The sequence below is a fragment of the Argopecten irradians genome, chromosome 16, assembly GCF_041381155.1.
Source record: "Argopecten irradians isolate NY chromosome 16, Ai_NY, whole genome shotgun sequence".
Lineage (NCBI taxonomy): Eukaryota > Metazoa > Mollusca > Bivalvia > Pectinida > Pectinidae > Argopecten > Argopecten irradians.
The window spans coordinates 32,054,584-32,074,671 of NC_091149.1; the positions used below are offsets into that span (position 1 = coordinate 32,054,584).

General features: G+C 38.7%; 1 protein-coding gene across 6 annotated transcripts in view; it reads right to left on the bottom strand.

Moving 5' to 3' along the window:
- Positions 1-20,088, bottom strand: part of LOC138310319 (twitchin-like) — a 136,389-nt gene that overhangs the window by 22,571 nt on the left and 93,730 nt on the right. For 4 of the 6 annotated variants that reach the window (XM_069251486.1, XM_069251488.1, XM_069251484.1 and 1 more), the window contains 6 exons: positions 13,726-14,031; positions 12,983-13,084; positions 9,237-9,539; positions 7,304-7,372; positions 6,650-6,679; positions 4,805-4,831 (listed from right to left, as the gene is read on the bottom strand). In XM_069251486.1, coding sequence (XP_069107587.1) covers positions 4,805-4,831; positions 6,650-6,679; positions 7,304-7,372; positions 9,237-9,539; positions 12,983-13,084; positions 13,726-14,031 — 837 coding nt within the window. The remainder of the gene's footprint in view (positions 1-4,804; positions 4,832-6,649; positions 6,680-7,303; positions 7,373-9,236; positions 9,540-12,982; positions 13,085-13,725; positions 14,032-20,088) is intronic. The other 2 variants (XM_069251485.1, XM_069251487.1) reach the window with 2 other exon arrangements.

A 20,088-nucleotide genomic window follows, 5' to 3' on the forward strand; every position in this document is an offset into this window, starting at 1 on the left:
TCTTTTACTTTTTAGTGGAAAATTGAGAAACAAAATTATCTATAAGCTAAGCAAGTTTGGGAAAAAAAAAAAAAAAAAAGATGGAAAAAATCATTGATATCTGAAATGTATTTAAACAAAATTTTGAAAAAGAAATGTAATGACAGAGTTTATTTTTATAGCACAGGTAAATCACAAAATATAATGTATCTATTGTATTTATCTAGAGATCTAAGAGAAAATATCTACACTGGCATATTCATATACACCTAGATTAGATAATTTGAAGCAATTTCAACACACATATATATTGAAAACCTAAATAATAAATTAAACAATATATACCAAATTAATATTTATATAGAAATAAGAATTTTCCTGTAATGTTTTAGTAACAAATTAAACTATATTAAATATAAAATCATTAATACTCATAATACAAAAGTAGGTATTAATACAAGTTCTATCAATATAGAATAACTGTCAAATGACTGTTAATACATCAGACAAAATTAAATAGAACAATTAATTTTTTAATCTAATGAGCATAAATGATTTTTTAAACTTTTTGTTAAAATTTGTTTTCAATTTTGAGTAAAAAATAATGGAAATTTATTTTGTATAGAATGCTAAGATTGAAAACAAATGTTATTTATAGTAACAATTAAACCTGCCTATACAGACACCAAAGGGACAAAGGAAGCTTGGTCATTATATCCAGGTGGTCTTTACACAGAGGTCAGGGATCTTGTTAACATGGTGGTCTTTATACAGAGGTCAGGGATCTTGTTAACATGGTGGTCTTTATACACAGGTCAGGGATCCTGTTAACATGGGGTCTTTATACACAGGTCAGGGATCCTGTTAACATGGTGGTCTTTATACACAGGTCAGGGATCTTGTTAACATGGGGGTCTTTATACACAGGTCAGGGATCTTGTTAACATGGGGGTCTTTATACACAGGTCAGGGATCTTGTTAACATGGGGGTCTTTATACACAGGTCAGGGATCTTGTTAACATGGGGGTCTTTATACAGAGGTCAGGGATCTTGTTAACATGGGGGTCTTTATACACAGGTCAGGGATCTTGTTAACATGGGGGTCTTTATACACAGGTCAGGGATCTTGTTAACATGGGGTCTTTATACACAGGTCAGGGATCTTGTTAACATGGGGGTCTTTATACACAGGTCAGGGATCTTGTTAACATGGGGGTCTTTATACACAGGTCAGGGATCTTGTTAACATGGGGGTCTTTATACACAGGTCAGGGATCTTGTTAACATGGGGGTCTTTATACACAGGTCAGGGATCTTGTTAACATGGGGGTCTTTATACACAGGTCAGGGATCTTGTTAACATGGGGGTCTTTATACACAGGTCAGGGATCTTGTTAACATGGGGGTCTTTATACACAGGTCAGGGATCTTGTTAACATGGGGTCTTTATACACAGGTCAGGGATCTTGTTAACATGGGGGTCTTTATACACAGGTCAGGGATCTTGTTAACATGGGGTCTTTATACACAGGTCAGGGATCTTGTTAACATGGGGGTCTTTATACACAGGTCAGGGATCTTGTTAACATGGGGGTCTTTATACACAGGTCAGGGATCTTGTTAACATGGGGGTCTTTATACACAGGTCAGGGATCTTGTTAACATGGTGGTCTTTATACACAGGTCAGGGATCTTGTTAACATGGGGGTCTGTATACACAGGTCAGGGATCTTGTTAACATGGGGGTCTGTATACACAGGTCAGGGATCTTGTTAACATGGGGGTCTTTATACACAGGTCAGGGATCTTGTTAACATGGGGGTCTTTATACACAGGTCAGGGATCTTGTTAACATGGGGGTCTTTATACACAGGTCAGGGATCTTGTTAACATGGTGGTCTTTATACACAGGTCAGGGATCTTGTTAACATGGGGTCTTTATACACAGGTCAGGGATCTTGTTAACATGGGGGTCTTTATACACAGGTCAGGGATCTTGTTAACATGGGGGTCTTTATACACAGGTCAGGGATCTTGTTAACATGGGGGTCTTTATACACAGGTCAGGGATCTTGTTAACATGGGGGTCTTTATACACAGGTCAGGGATCTTGTTAACATGGGGTCTTTATACACAGGTCAGGGATCTTGTTAACATGGGGGTCTTTATACACAGGTCAGGGATCTTGTTAACATGGGGGTCTTTATACACAGGTCAGGGATCTTGTTAACATGGGGGTCTTTATACACAGGTCAGGGATCTTGTTAACATGGGGTCTTATACACAGGTCAGGGATCTTGTTAACATGGGGTCTTTATACACAGGTCAGGGATCTTGTTAACATGGGGGTCTTTATACACAGGTCAGGGATCTTGTTAACATGGGGGTCTTTATACACAGGTCAGGGATCTTGTTAACATGGGGGTCTTTATACACAGGTCAGGGATCTTGTTAACATGGGGGTCTTTATACACAGGTCAGGGATCTTGTTAACATGGGGGTCTTTATACACAGGTCAGGGATCTTGTTAACATGGGGGTCTTTATACACAGGTCAGGGATCTTGTTAACAGATGGGATCTTGTTAACATGGGGTCTTTATACACAGGTCAGGGATCTTGTTAACATGGGGGTCTTTATACACAGGTCAGGGATCTTGTTAACATGGTGGTCTTTATACACAGGTCAGGGATCTTGTTAACATGGGGGTCTTTATACACAGGTCAGGGATCTTGTTAACATGGGGGTCTTTATACACAGGTCAGGGATCTTGTTTAACATGGGGGTCTTTATACACAGGTCAGGGATCTTGTTAACATGGGGGTCTTTATACACAGGTCAGGGATCTTGTTAACATGGGGGTCTTTATACACAGGTCAGGGATCTTGTTAACATGGGGGTCTTTATACACAGGTCAGGGATCTTGTTAACATGGGGGTCTTTATACACAGGTCAGGGATCTTGTTAACATGGGGTCTTTATACACAGGTCAGGGATCTTGTTAACATGGGGGTCTTTATACACAGGTCAGGGATCTTGTTAACATGGGGGTCTGTATACACAGGTCAGGGATCTTGTTAACATGGGGGTCTTTATACACAGGTCAGGGATCTTGTTAACATGGGGTCTTTATACACAGGTCAGGGATCTTGTTAACATGGGGGTCTTTATACACAGGTCAGGGATCTTGTTAACATGGGGGTCTTTATACACAGGTCAGGGATCTTGTTAACATGGGGGTCTTTATACACAGGTCAGGGATCTTGTTAACATGGGGGTCTTTATACACAGGTCAGGGATCTTGTTAACATGGGGGTCTTTATACACAGGTCAGGGATCTTGTTAACATGGGGGTCTTTATACACAGGTCAGGGATCTTGTTAACATGGGGGTCTTTATACACAGGTCAGGGATCTTGTTAACATGGGGGTCTTTATACACAGGTCAGGGATCTTGTTAACATGGGGGTCTTTATACACAGGTCAGGGATCTTGTTAACATGGGGGTCTTTATACACAGGTCAGGGATCTTGTTAACATGGGGGTCTTTATACACAGGTCAGGGATCTTGTTAACATGGGGGTCTTTATACACAGGTCAGGGATCTTGTTAACATGGGGTCTTTATACACAGGTCAGGGATCTTGTTAACATGGGGGTCTTTATACACAGGTCAGGGATCTTGTTAACATGGGGGTCTTTATACACAGGTCAGGGATCTTGTTAACATGGGGGTCTTTATACACAGGTCAGGGATCTTGTTAACATGGTGGTCTTTATACACAGGTCAGGATCTTGTTAACATGGGGGTCTTTATACACAGGTCAGGGATCTTGTTAACATGGGGGTCTTTATACACAGGTCAGGGATCTTGTTAACATGGGGGTCTTTATACACAGGTCAGGGATCTTGTTAACATGGGGGTCTTTATACACAGGTCAGGGATCTTGTTAACATGGGGGTCTTTATACACAGGTCAGGGATCTTGTTAACATGGGGGTCTTTATACACAGGTCAGGGATCTTGTTAACATGGGGGTCTTTATACACAGGTCAGGGATCTTGTTAACATGGGGGTCTTTATACACAGGTCAGGGATCTTTTAACATGGGGGAGGTCAGGGATCTTGTTAACATGGGGGTCTTTATACAGAGGTCAGGGATCTTGTTAACATGGGGGTCTTTATACACAGGTCAGGGATCTTGTTAACATGGGGGTCTGTATACACAGGTCAGGGATCTTATTAACATGGGGGTCTTTATACACAGGGTCAGGGATCTTGTTAACATGGGGGTCTTTATACACAGGTCAGGGATCTTGTTAACATGGGGGTCTGTATACACAGGTCAGGGATCTTGTTAACATGGGGGTCTTTATACACAGGTCAGGGATCTTGTTAACATGAGGGTCTTTATACACAGGTCAGGGATCTTGTTAACATGGGAGTCTGTATACACAGGTCAGGGATCTTGTAAACATGGGGGTCTTTATACAGAGGTCAGGAATCTTGTAAACATGAGGGTCTTTATACAGAGGTGGTCAGTAAGGCAGGTCTTACTGTGAAATAAACAATAAAGTATGTTATTGTCTAATTCATTAAAATGAACTGAAACAATTATGATGCATAGATTCAAAATACCACATGAATAGCTGTTCAGTAATATTAAACAACAAAGAAAAATCACAGAGTTAGAATCAGAGACGAGATGACAAAATCAAATCCGGAAAAATATCCAATATTGTTACAATCATCTGAATATTAATCATACAATAGCTAAACGCACACACAAGGGTTTCAAGTTCACACTATAGTATGAAATCTTTGTACCTTCGTCGATTTTCATTGGAGCCTCTTCTGAAATAGTACACATAAAAACACATATACTAATATCTACATTTCCACAAATACATTTACAATGGGAGATAGTGTAAGGAGGAGAGAAGGGGAGAGGGAAAGGGAAAGATCAAGGGGAAAAAAAGAAATAAAAATGGGGGAGGGGGCAGGTGAATACATGTTTTTTAAAGAGAGGGGGAGTGGTTGACATGGGGGGGGGGAAGGGGAGACAATTCACAAATACAATACATGTATTTTAGGGAGATGGGGAAGGGGCAGCGGATGTAGGGGAGGAGGGGAGACAATTCACAAATACTGTACATGTATTTCAGAAGTTTGAAAATATCACTATAGCCTACTGTTGCCAAACTCAGTAGAAATAAAAAATTTGTCAATATAACCTTATTTGTAACCCTGACAAACTATAATGACTGTTGTACATCTCTCCATCAATTGGCTCATCTACTTTTAGCTTGATCAATAGGTTAGAGAATCAGAGACACAATCGTATGATCCTTAGAGGGGCGGCCATGTTAATCTTGCTTATATAGTACATTTTCTCAACTTAACTCCATGTTTTTTCGCAGACATAACATGTACTCTGCTATTGTTCTATCATTGTAATATGCAACATTTAATAAAGCTTCTTGTAACTTTTAACTCCATAATTAACCCATTGATATTTGAAAAATAATTACCTCGCTCGGCGCCAACTAATACCTCACCAGAAGATAGTTAATGAGAACATAGATGAATAAGCTGCACAATATAGCAGATCATGGCATTAGATTGATCAGTGTGTAAGTATACAGATCAGCTGTGTGTTCAATGTGATATAATACACACTTTTATATTATGTATGGCAGATTTAGGACATCAACAAAGCTCACACTTCAGAAACACCTGGGTATTTCCATATAATATTGAATATCATCCAATCAAAAGCATGTGAGGGATCTCAGAATAAGAGGAAACCGGAGTCCCCAGAGTGAACCCTGGCTAATCACATGGATTTTCTTAAGTTTGAATATGGGATACTGAAGGTAGTATATACAGGTAAATGAACTATTTTTTTTACCTCAATGAAAAAAAAAATGTTTTTGCCATGATATAAAGATTGCTAATTTTGTATATCTAAAGACATGAAATATCAAAGAAACATAATTTAACAAAGCATGACAATTTTTTGACTCGTGCCCTATCCGACCCTCGAACTCACGATCTACAGCACCCAATCGTCTAGCCAAACATATCTGCGCCTTCTACCACTGCGCCACATCCACATCCCCAAAAAAGGATGTTTCTATGACGAAGTGATAGTCCGTTCGATATGCATAATAAACACACAAATGTAAACGCAGTCAAAAAATGACAAAATACTATTAAATTGACTTATTCTCCTGCAATGTACATAAAACTTACATTCCATATTTGCACATTACAGAGTTATCTGCCCTTTCCAGTAGATATTGACTGCGACGCCATGTGTTTGCAAGTGTATTATGTCAAGAGTTTTCAGAGAAATCTGAATAGTTTCTCTGACAAAATAATAGCGTCACAATTAATGGATACCTGCAAGGGAGGTAACTCTGTATGATATACAAAAACGGAATACACGCAGCAACAAGTTGATTTAGCACACAAAGCACATAGCTAGTGACAGCTCTTATATAGTAAATATTTGTGACACAGCTAAAAAGCACTTTTTTATTTACAACAAAAAAACCTGTTACCAATAACAGTATAATTAGAGAATGTACCATTAAAGCTGATTACATAATTATACCTAACATATGACGCCGGTGAGGTTTAGTAAAAGCGAATAGCACAGACAAATACCTGTTCGTTTTTGTAGTCTAGAACGTGGCACTATAAATAAAGAAATATTTTTCTTATCATTTTATTTTGAAATGAAATTTTCTCTAGAAATCATGTTACAAAGAGAGAATATAGCTACTGGTTGTGATAACACTGATGTGGATATATTTCAGAATGTACATGTATATATATAATTTCACAATTCTGCATGGTGTAAATAAACATTTCATAATAATATTACTTTTGTGATAAATACACTATTAATATCCTTTTGCAGCATAGTTTCACTCTATATATCAAATCTCACGCACAGCGGAAATTTTCATGCTAAATAGCCCTCTATGTAATTAACATCATTAATTTTCCTCTTGTTTAAATTCCCCTCTCCCATAAAATTGCCTCTTTCATCAATCCAAGTGCACAGCATTTGATTATTCCCTCCCAATCTGTATATTTTAGTAATATGTTTATCCCAGTAACAGTAATTCTTATGACAATTTTCTGAAACAAAATTTCTCCATTACACAATAATGCTCTGACAAATTTTTCCTCAATCAACAATAAAACCTGTAACAAAATGATCTCAAATGTCAATATCCTTAAATTCATTTAAAAATGACATGCGATACATTTGATGAAAGCTTCCTCTGAAACAAAAGCTGAACACCAATTTACCTGTATCGTTATAGGTGTTTCTGTACTCATCATCGTAGTCATCATATTCAACATCATCGTCATCAAGTTCTGAAATTTAAAATCATTAACCATGAGTACAGAAATCTATATATAACAAACAGTGGCATGGTGATTTTTTTTATTTCCTAAAAGCTTATCAGCATCTATATATTAAATCATTCACACTTGAACTTTTCAAAATTTTAAGGCTAGAACAGTCCATTACACATTTTCAGGGGTGAATGAGTTAAAAATAAATCTGCTTGACAACGGTACAATGTTTTGGATCCCCTATGGTTCTTGGCCTTTTTTAATGTTGGTTGATGTAATTGATACCAAATTCCTACTATTTAGATCATACAAAGAGTATTTACTGCCAGTTGGTTGGACATTGAATGTAAGGTACACATCTACCAGGCATAAATAAAGGTGTAAGATTTATATGTCAACACAAAATCCCTTTAAAGCCATACTGGTTATGTGGGATAACTTACTGATGAGCCTTAAGAGAGAGATGGGAAGACTGGCCTCACTAAAGCCATACTGGTTATGTGGGATGACTTACCAATGGGCCTGAAGAGAGAGATGGGAAGACTGGCCTCACTAAAGCCATACTGGTTATGTGGGATTACTTACTGATGGGCCTGAAGAGAGAGGTGGGAAGACTGGCCTCACTAAAGCCATACTGGTTATGTGGGATTACTTACTGATGGGCCTGAAGAGAGAGATGGGAAGACTGGCCTCACTAAAGCCATACTGGTTATGTGGGATTACTTACTGATGGGCCTGAAGAGAGAGATGAAGACTGGCCTCACTAAAGCCATACTGGTTATGTGGGATTACTTACTGATGGGCCTGAAGAGAGAGATCAGAAGACTGGCCTCACTAAAGCCATACTGGTTATGTGGGATGACTTACCAATGGGCCTGAAGAGAGAGGTGGGAAGACTGGCCTCACTAAAGCCATACTGGTTATGTGGGATTACTTACTGATGGGCCTGAAGAGAGAGGTGGGAAGACTGGCCTCACTAAAGCCATACTGGTTATGTGGGATGACTTACCAATGGGCCTGAAGAGAGAGGTGGGAAGACTGGCCTCACTAAAGCCATACTGGTTATGTGGGATTACTTACTGATGGGCCTGAAGAGAGAGGTGGGAAGACTGGCCTCACTAAAGCCATACTGGTTATGTGGGATTACTTACTGATGGGCCTGAAGAGAGAGATCAGAAGACTGGCCTCACTAAAGCCATACTGGTTATGTGGGATGACTTACCAATGGGCCTGAAGAGAGAGGTGGGAAGACTGGCCTCACTAAAGCCATACTGGTTATGTGGGATTACTTACTGATGGGCCTGAAGAGAGAGATGGGAAGACTGGCCTCACTAAAGCCATACTGGTTATGTGGGATGACTTACCAATGGGCCTGAAGAGAGAGGTGGGAAGACTGGCCTCACTAAAGCCATACTGGTTATGTGGGATTACTTACTGATGGGCCTGAAGAGAGAGATCGGAAGACTGGCCTCACTAAAGCCATACTGGTTATGTGGGATGACTTACCAATGGGCCTGAAGAGAGAGGTGGGAAGACTGGCCTCACTAAAGCCATACTGGTTATGTGGGATTACTTACTGATGGGCCTGAAGAGAGAGATCAGAAGACTGGCCTCACTAAAGCCATACTGGTAATGTGGGATGACTTACCAATGGGCCCTTACTGGTTATGTGGGATGACTTACCAATGGGCCTGAAGACTGGCCTCACTAAAGCCATACTGGTCATGTGGAATTATATACCTATGGGCTTGAAGAGAGAAATGGGAAGACTGGCCTCACTAAAGCCATACTGGTTATGTGGGATGACTTACCAATGGGCCTGAAGAGAGAGATGGGAAGACTGGCCTCACTAAAGCCTTACTGGTTATGTGGGATTACTTACCGATGGGCCTGAAGAGAGAGATGGGGAGACTGGCCTCACTAAAGCCATACTGGTTATGTGCTCGTACTCGGAACATGTAGTCCATGCGAGGATGGAGATTATTGAGTGTGGAGGACGTCGTGGTGAGTCCAGATTTCAACTCCCGCCATTCGTAGTTCGGTGGAGTGCGACATTCTATGACGTATGTTAAGTTTGAAGAGCTGCGAATCTTCTCTGGGACCTTAGCTGGTTTCCATGACAATGACACGGTATCCTGACTGATTTCACGGAGTTCCGGTTTGTCAATCGGTAACCTTGGTGGAACTAAAGACATAGACAGAAATCAGTGATGAGTCTGATTTGACAATCATGTGTTATATGGTTATTTCAAAAGCACATCAAATTTTAATTTGATAACTGCATTTCATGTTTCTGTTTCTTTGATAGAGACAATGATTTTGCAACTATACAGGTTAGTGGTATAAGATTGAACAAAATTGTGGTCAAAACATGGCACTGCATCAAAGGGACAATTCAGTCTCAGAGTACATTAATTTGCACATATACCAGAAAAGCCCACAGTAGTGAAATGTATGTGAAATGTTCAAACTCGCTTACTGTCCGTCATTACACATAGTGGTCGGATGTCTTGTATGCCGAACCCTGGCCCTTGCCAGTGTAGTAAAGAATTTTTTGTCTAGAACTATTCAAATCGCTCTTACAGTAGTGTGTTTACCTTATTAGATGCATGTTGTTGTGTAAGAATAATTTTATCAACTTGTCAGTGGTTATGTATTGCATTTGTTTAACGTGTGTGACTTTGGCTACTTTGGCTCGGGTATGGGTACAGCGTACATGTTGTACCAGCTTAATTGTATTGATCAACGATTTGGAATTTCAACGGAATCCATCAAAATACTTAACAATGTCATGGAATTTGTCAGTATTTCTTCATAAGGAATATAGAACAATACATTTATGTAATATTTTGCTTCGTGGTTATGTAACAGAATTAGCCTCACTGAATTGTCCCTTTAAGGAGTACCTTTAAAAAAAAACTTGAACAGGGGGCCAACTTATAGCTCCAACTGCACTTTCCAAACTCTCCCCCTCCCCACTTTATAACAAAAGGCCATACCTCTGTAAAGGTCAAGGTATCGTGTTCTGGTATAGACTGTGCATATCTACACTGTATCAATTATTGCCACAAAGTTTGCTGGAATCCCTACAGTAGTTAAGGAGGAATAGCCATTTAATGGTTTTGTAACAAAAGGCCATAACTCTGAAAAGGTGGAGGTATCTTGTTCTGATATAACTTTATAAGGATTATTGCCACTAAGGTTTGGTTGATATCCCTCAAGTAGTTTAGTAGGAGTAGTTGGTAGATCATTGTCTACAGGCGACCTGAATCCATTAATGGCCCCCTCATAACTTTTCTATGATATTTTTATTATTGTAGAGGTATAATAATTTTGTATGCATTAAAATACTTAATTCACTGATTTCAACATCAATACTTACTGTATGAGTGAGGTGTTCTACATAAGATCTGTATTAATACCCACTGTATGTGGTGAGGTACTCTACATAAGATCTGTATTAATACTCACTGTATGTGGTGAGGTGTTCTACATAAGATCTGTATTAATACTCACTGTATGTGGTGAGGTGTTCTACATAAGATCTGTATTTATACTCACTGTATGTGGTGAGGTGTTCTACATAAGATCTGTATTAATACCCACTGTATGTGGTGAGGCGCTCTACATAAGATCTGTATTAATACTCACTGTATGTGGTGAGGTGTTCTACATAAGATCTGTATTTATACTTACTGTATGAGTGAGGTGTTCTACATAAGATCTGTATTAATACTCACTGTATGTGGTGAGGTGTTCTACATAAGATCTGTATTTATACTCACTGTATGTGGTGAGGTGTTCTACATAAGATCTGTATTAATACTCACTGTATGTGGTGAGGTACTCTACATAAGATCTGTATTAATACTCACTGTATGTGGTGAGGTGTTCTACATAAGATCTTTATTAATACTCACTGTATGTGGTGAGGTGTTCTACATAAGATCTGTATTAATACTCACTGTATGTGGTGAGGTGTTCTACATAAGATCTGTATTAATACTCACTGTATGTGGTGAGGTGTTCTACATAAGATCTTTATTAATACTCACTGTATGTGGTGAGGTGTTCTACATAAGATCTGTATTAATACTCACTGTATGTGGTGAGGTGTTCTACATAAGATCTGTATTAATACTCACTGGATGTGGTGAGGTACTCAACATAAGATCTGTATTAATACTCACTATATGTGGTAAGGTGTTCTACATAAGATCTGTATTAATACTCACTGTATGTGGTGAGGTGTTCTACATAAGATCTGTATTAATACCCACTGTATGTGGTGTGATGCTATACATAAGAATTGTATTTATACTCACTGTATGTGGTGTGATGCTCTACATAAGATCTGTATTTATACTCACTGTATGTGGTGAGGCGCTCTACATAAGATCTGTATTTATACTCACAGTATGTGGTGAGGTGTTCTACATAAGATCTGTATTTATATTCACAGTATGTGGTGAGGTGTTCTACATAAGATCTGTATTTATATTCACAGTATGTGGTGAGGTGTTCTACATAAGATCTGTATTTATACTCACTGTATGTGGTGTGATGCTCTACATAAGATCTGTATTTATACTCACTGTATGTGGTGAGGTACTCTACATAAGATCTGTATTAATACTAACTGTATGTGGTGAGGTGTTCTACGTAAGATCTGTATTTATACTCACTGTATGTGGTGAGGCGCTCTACATAAGATCTGTATTAATACTCACTGTATGTGGTGAGGTGTTCTACATAAGATCTGTATTTATACTCACTGTATGTGGTGAGGTGCTCTACATAAGATCTGTATTAATACTCACTGTATGTGGTGTGATGCTCTACATAAGATCTGTATTTATACTCACTGTATGTGGTGAGGTGTTCTACATAAGATCTGTATTTATACTCACTGTATGTGGTGAGGTGTTCTACATAAGATCTGTATTTATACTCACTGTATGTGGTGAGGTGTTCTACATAAGATCTGTATTTATACTCACTGTATGTGGTGAGGTGTTCTACATAAGATCTGTATTTATACTCACTGTATGTGGTGAGGTGCTCTACATAAGATCTGTATTTATACTCACTGTATGTGGTGAGGTTCTACATAAGATCTGTATTAATACTCACTGTATGTGGTGAGGTGTTCTACATAAGATCTGTATTAATACTCACTGTATGTTGTGAGGTGTTCTACATAAGATCTTTATTAATACTCACTGTATGTGGTGAGGTGTTCTACATAAGATCTGTATTAATACTCACTGTATGTGGTGAGGTGTTCTTCATAAGATCTGTATTAATACTCACTGTATGTGGTGAGGTGTTCTACATAAGATCTGTATTTATACTCACTGTATGTGGTGAGGCACTCTACATAAGATCTGTATTAATACTAACTGTATGTGGTGAGGTGTTCTACGTAAGATCTGTATTTATACTCACTGTATGTGGTGAGGCGCTCTACATAAGATCTGTATTAATACTCACTGTATGTGGTGAGGTGTTCTACATAAGATCTGTATTTATACTCACTGTATGTGGTGAGGTGTTCTACATAAGATCTGTATTAATACTCACTGTATGTGGTGAGGTGTTCTACATAAGATCTGTATTTATACTCACTGTATGTGGTGAGGTGCTCTACATAAGATCTGTTTGGTACAGAGAACTCCTCCTTCAGTATGGTGAGGTCCGCTTGTCTTCTTGGTTCATGCTCCCTTGGTTCTTTAATGAAAAGGTCACATTCACCAGATGTGTTAGAAATATTCAACATAAATAATTTAGTTATCTGGCCACCGGTCTCAAGAATGTTAAAATCATCATTAAAGTTAGGTCTGATAATTTCTGTTACTACATCTGATTCTGGAAGATTCAAACTAAGGTGATATAATCTAGTATTAGATTTCTGCTGAGACAATCTTATCAATAACTAGGGTCTGGTGGTCAGTCTATAGGTGGACAATAAAGGAAATGACATATCACAAAGTTTAAAGAATTGAGGTGCACAAAAATAAGGATGTTATTTAAACAAATCATCAGGTTAGCTTGTATGAACACTTCACACAGTGAATGATTTACATGTAACATGTCCCTAGAATGATAAAATCATTTATATTTATTAGGACAATAAATGGATGCAGGTTGGAAGCCTCTATATCCATATCACCAGTATATATATACATCATCATGTTTAGTTTGGCCTGATAATTTTTTACTTGTAACACAAGATGATTTACTTTAACAACTCGGCCGCCATAGCCCCTAATTATTTATTTAATAATTCATTTATTCATCTAGGTAAGCTTACTTGAACATCAATATTTTAAGCATGATACTTGGAATACATTGACACTGCCTATACTGACCATGAGTTCTGTAATAAGGAATTGGTGGTGTAGGTTCACTGAGATCACCGTCCGGAGTTTCCGCTCGGATTCGGAACATGTAGTCCTTATCCGGAGACATGTCCTTGACCTCATATTCCTCCATCCTGATTCCCCGCGCCAGGGGGCGCCACCGTCTGTGGGGCAGGTCCTGGACCTCTACCTGGTAGCTGATTGGTAGGTTGGGGAGGTCATATGGAGGAAGGTAGACTCGGTTCCAGCGGAGATGGGCTGAACTTGGGGTGAGTGCCGAAAGTTCTGGTCTGGCTATGGGAACTCCAGCACGAACTGATAATCACAAATATAATAAGATTTTGTAATAAAACCACAGATAAAACACAATTTGACATGTTGTCATTTGTAAATACCAATATACACCTGCTGGTCTAAAATAACTAAAAGTAACAGTGCATATAGGGGAACCTGAGAGGAGAAAATTTAGCAGCCAGACTCACAGGTGTTTGAACCAATACCTCTGAGCACTGCATGCTCTACAAATTGCTGCCTGGTCACAATGATCTACCCAGTCTAATTCCGCTACATTTCCACTAACTCAGAGCCTGACATGAATTTTCCTCCTCATAGAATATAACTTTGATCACTAATAGCTCTTCTGCTTTTGGAGTCTGCGACAAAAATCTTCTGGGAAGAGTTCTCTATTTAAAGCGAACAAACTGAGTTTGCCCCTGACTTCTTACACAACATTTTTGTGCTCACTCTGCATTTTTAGGTAAACATCTTACATGGAAGAACCTTTCCTTTCTAGGCATGCATTCATCCTAACCCTAATTAAATCATTCATCTTTTTCTGGTGTGTTAGGGATATGTTAGCATATTCATAACTCCAACACAATGAGACAAAACTACGTGTAATTGAAGGAAATTGACATATTTTTTTATTATAATTTACAAGCAAATTTATCAATATACATTTCTTATAAATATTTTAGGAAACTCTCAAAAATATTTTATTATTATAACAAACAATTCCTGACCTCTCCCTCACATTGCATCAGCAATTCTTCAACAAATTAGTTAATTAATTAAGTAATGACATTTAGCAGATAAATAAGAGCCTTTGGAATCCTTGTTAAGTCAACAAATCATGCTCATAATGTCAAGGTCAATAGCAAAATTATGTTATCATCGCATCAGGAAATATTTTAACGGGTTAATTTAAGCATCCTGAAATCAAAAGCATATATCATTTAAGCGTTGCTTTAAAGTTGTATGGTCTATGACTTGCTGTCTTTTTGTCATAGTAAAATCATGTAAAGTGTTCTACATATTTTTCTCTGCCTCTCTATGTTTTAAACTTTCCATATTTATGAACAATTGTATTGTTCATATTCGCAAAATTATAAAAAATTGAATTTAAATACTGATTTTTCTCGTGTACACGTTAAAATAGCTTAGAAGTCGTCCGAGCTGTTCCAATCTTTACGGGTTTTGCTGATATTTGACATATGATCAAGTCAAATTTGTATTGCTGATGTGGGTCACGTGATGCAACTCAGGTTTTTGATATTACCCGAAAGTTTTAAACATGACATTGTTCTGTAACTATTTTTATAATGCATGATATTTCTTCCCTCTATCTGAATGGTATGTTGGTGCTTTTATCGATCTGAAGCATCATATGTAAGCAACCATATTCACACATTATGAAAACAGTTTGTAAGAGTGAAACTTACATGAGATAGAACTTTAAAGGTATTTAGGATAATGGCGGGAAACATATATGAAGACCCGCTTTATGAAAATCAACATTTTATTTATTTTAATCAAATTGTTCCGAAGGTATGATACAGACATGTAGTATTATTTAATTAATGGTAGGTTAATAACTTTAGCGACTCTACAACATTATCAATCTTGTTTTACATAATCATTTTACAAATTAAAAGCCATTTCAGAAGGCAGTGGGCCTTTAATTTTTTCTTCCATAATATAAGAGCCTATTTATGTGTTAACACTGATCATGGCTAGGTTAGAGAGATTAGTTTTTAGTTGAGCATTACACTAGTGACCCAGCTAGAGGTCTTGTGAAAATTACATCCATCAGGCTTCAGTTGTATATGCTATTCTTAAAAATACCTGTATGAATGTTTTGAAGTATACTATACTGTTGTGCTTGCCATCCTCAGATTTCTTATTTCTTGCACACACAGATATATATATATAAATGTGTATATTCTACCCCATGTATTGTATGTATGTATACAGTACACTCTGACAGGCCCTATTACCAGCTGGTATATCACAATATAAGTCAACTACCTACATGTACACCACTGTCTCCTAATTACTCTATCAATGTCTCCCCCTTACTGAGCTGTATGGACCCCAGTACTACTAGTAGTGATGTTTGTATAGCACCCTTCCACTCCACCACCCCTTCAACTTACCTCCCAGTACAGCATCCCCCCCATCCTAGATCTTCTGTAGACCTCTTCCCCTACTAGTCTACATGTAGCCTCTAATTCCCCCCTACAGATTACCACCCCTGTAGACCTTCTCATCCTAATCCCTCCCTTTGACTACCTCTGTATTGTACACAGTACATGCATTGGATCAGTCAAACATGTGCCATTCCTGGCCTCAGCATGCTATCTCATGGTCACTATGGTCACTGTGATACTTGACCAAATGGTCAATCATGTCAAGGGCATTAAAGGTCAGTCAAGGTCATGGGTAGCATTCCAGCTCTATAGTGCCTCAAAAATGTTTACAAGAAGAGTAATTTAACATTCAGAAGGAATCTGCAATGGCAATTTTCAGAATAAAAGAATTCTGATGTATAGAAATATATCTGCTTTGGAATTTCTTGTTATGCAAACTTGGAAAGAAAAACAAAGCTGAAGAATATTTCTCAAGAACAATATGGGAAATACGAGATATTGAGGAAAATTCCAAAGCTTCTGACAAAAACAAATGTTACAGCTAGCAGCCCAACATATTTGTTTCTGAAGATGATAATGGGGGGAAAGTTAGCAAAGCTTTAAATATTCTTAATATTCAGACGTATTTCTAATAATATACATAAATACCCAACCAGTTTTAGCTTGGATGGTAAGGATGGTATGGGACAGGAATATAAGATAGACAAAGGATAACAGATACTCTTTACATATAAGCATCAAACTATTCTGAGACAGTATACTATAAGTTCACCCAGTCGATGGTAAAGTATTGATCATGTCACTGTCACACCCCCTCCCTCCCACCATCTCGCAACACTCAATTCTATATTCAAACTTTAATTACACCATATTCTCACATACTATTTTTTAACTATCCTTGTATTGCATAAGGTGATAAATATCAAAGAGAGTTCAGGAGTCAAATCCCTTGTGAACCTTACCGTTAACTTTTGTCAATAAATATAAATATTTACATCCAGAACCAGTGTTCAATCTACGATTATTTTTCGTGGGTCCTTTTCAATAGTTTTTGTGAAAACAATGGGTCCCACAGTGTTATAGATACCCATTCCCAGAAATTTCATGGGTCCTTTTAAAATTCTGTGAGTCCAGGACTCGGGACGCGCACGTAGATTTATCACTGCAGAACATAATCTTGTATATGTGTAGCCGAATTGGACTGGGTCTCTCTCATTTGTGACCAGGTAGCTCAGTCGGTAGAGCACTAGGCTAGTGTTCGGAGGGTCCCCGGTTCGAATACAGGTCTGGCCGCTACATTTCCTCCTCTCCTGTTACAGAATTGGCGCTCAACTAAATAACCGGCGGTGGTGGTGTTTGGAAGAGTCTCGTATGTCATTGATGGCGAAGACTTCGAGAAAGGAGGGAGGAGTGCAGCGGGATTGGACTTGGTCGATCATCGGTGACCAGGTAGCTCAGTCGGTAGAGCACTTGGCTAGTGATCGGAGGGTCCCAGGTTCGAATCCCTGTCTGGCTGCTTACATTTTCCCCTCTTCTGTTACATATGTACAGTAATGTATATGTTTGCATGACCGACATGTATTTACACGAAGAACATTTTAAGTAAACCCTCCTCTAGATATATGTAAATATCTGTCAGAAGAATGGAGTGTAGATCATGGCCTGTAACACTCTCAGATGGGTCTGTCATTATCTCAACAAGAATGGGAGATTATGGCTGACACCAGGATTACCAAACATTTCACACATGAGTTGAGGTATCCCTGTCCATCTCAGACCAGTAATACTAAAAGAATATGTATATAAAACATTTCAAGGAAGAATTCAGTCCTTATACTGATACCCCTATGAGATTTAGCCACTTCATAATGGTAAATCCCACTATGGACAAACAAGAGATACAGAACTATATCCTCCAAATTATTCTGTCGTTCTTATGTTAATAAGGAGAGGAGAAAATGTAGCGGCCAAACTGGGATTCGAAACCCAGGACCCTCCGAACACTAGCCGAGTGCTCTACAGACTGAGCTACCAGGTCACCGATGATCAACCCAGTCCAGTCCTGCTACATGTTTTTTTTTATTATATAAATGTATATAGGTTTTGAGGAGTTGAGACTAATAAGAACAATTAAGAGGTTGATAAACACACAGACTATAGATCCCTGTGTAACACATGTACAGACATATGGTACTCATTTACCCTCAGTAACAATGTTAGCTTTACACTTGGCACCAGTACCTGGTCTAAAGTAAATTTGATACGATACCAAGCTGTCCACAAGTTGTCTCCCTAGAATAACAAAATTTTATCTTTTTTCATTATTTCATTTTCAATAATCAGTTTGATTGAATTTATTGACAAAATAAAAAGAAGAAGGCAAGTACTGTCAGACAAAGTTGCGATCAAAAGAACAATTAAGAGGTAGATAAACACACAGACCATAGACCCTGTGTAACACACTTACAGACATATGGGTCAAGGTCGTTCTAGCAGGTAATAATATCACACATACTGTGTCTCCTCATAAAACATGGTGGATTGCTTATTACCAGGTGCTTTACACCTCGTACTGTGTACAGTGGTGGCAGCCATGTTACAATGTAGATACCTAGTCTGTTTATTTAAAGGCCCACTACCTTTCTGGAGCAAAATATAAAGGTTTCTTAAAAACAATAACATCATAAATATATACTGAAGGCCTAAGATAACGTTACATCACCAAATAATGCCAGATTTCCTGTGTAATATATCATAACTGTAGAAGAACAGGGAAAATACACATTCCTGTCGAGTGCCCCGACCAGGAATCGAACCCGGGTCTCGAGCGTGAAAATCTACGGCTCTACCGACTGAGCCAAAGAAGCATGCTCCGTCAGCTGAGAGACAGACATCGTATTTAACACTATGTACAAGTCACACCGACCCGCTCCTTTTACACTACTCCCCCTGTTTTTCTTGAGATTTCCTAAATCTCAACCCGAGACTCTTTAACCACCTATACCATGGGTTATTTAGTTGGGCGCCAATGTAGAAGAACAGGGAAAATACACATTCCTGTCGAGTGCCCCGACCAGGAATCGAACCCGGGTCTCCGGCATGGAAATCTACGGCTCTACCGACTGAGCCAAAGAAGCATGCTCCGTCAGCTGAGAGACAGAGACCGTATTTAACACTATTTACAAGTCACACCGACCCGCTCCTTTTGCAATAACAATAGTCATTTCGCTGTTTTGCCGTCAACGACCCGCGTTTTGAAAATTAGCATTTTATTCATTCTAATCAAACTGTTCAGAAGGTGATGATCCGTGTACATGTAGTATTAACAGTAATTTAATAAATTATGCAACTCTACAAAATTATTGATCTCATTTTACATTCCCATTTTAAAAATTAAAAGCCGTTTTGGAAAGGTTTGTTTGTTTGATTAATTAACGTCCTATTAACAGCTATGGTCATGTAAGGACGGTCTCCCATGTATGCGGTGTGTTGCATGTATGTTGAGCGAGGTGCGTGTTTTGGGAGACTGTGGTATATTCATGTTGTGTCTTCTTGTATAGTGGAACTGTTGCCCTTTTTATAGTGCTATATCACTGAAGCATGCCGCCAAGACACCAAGCAACAAACCCCACCCGGTCACATTATATACTGACAACGGGCGAACCAGTCGTCCCACTCCCTGTATGCTGAGCGTTAAGCAGGAGCAGAAACTACCACTTTTATAGACTTTGGTGTGTCTCGGCCAGGGGACAGAACCCAGAGCCTTCCTCACAGGGGCGAACGCTCAACTCAAGGCCAACAGTGAGGCGGTGCCAAGGGAGGCATTAGGAAAGATAAAGTCAGTTAGCAAGAAGAGAAAAGATAAGATCCTAAATTTAGTCGCCTTTTACGATCATGCAATAGGGGCAGCAGGTGCTATTCTTACGCCCTACCTGCAGGTAGT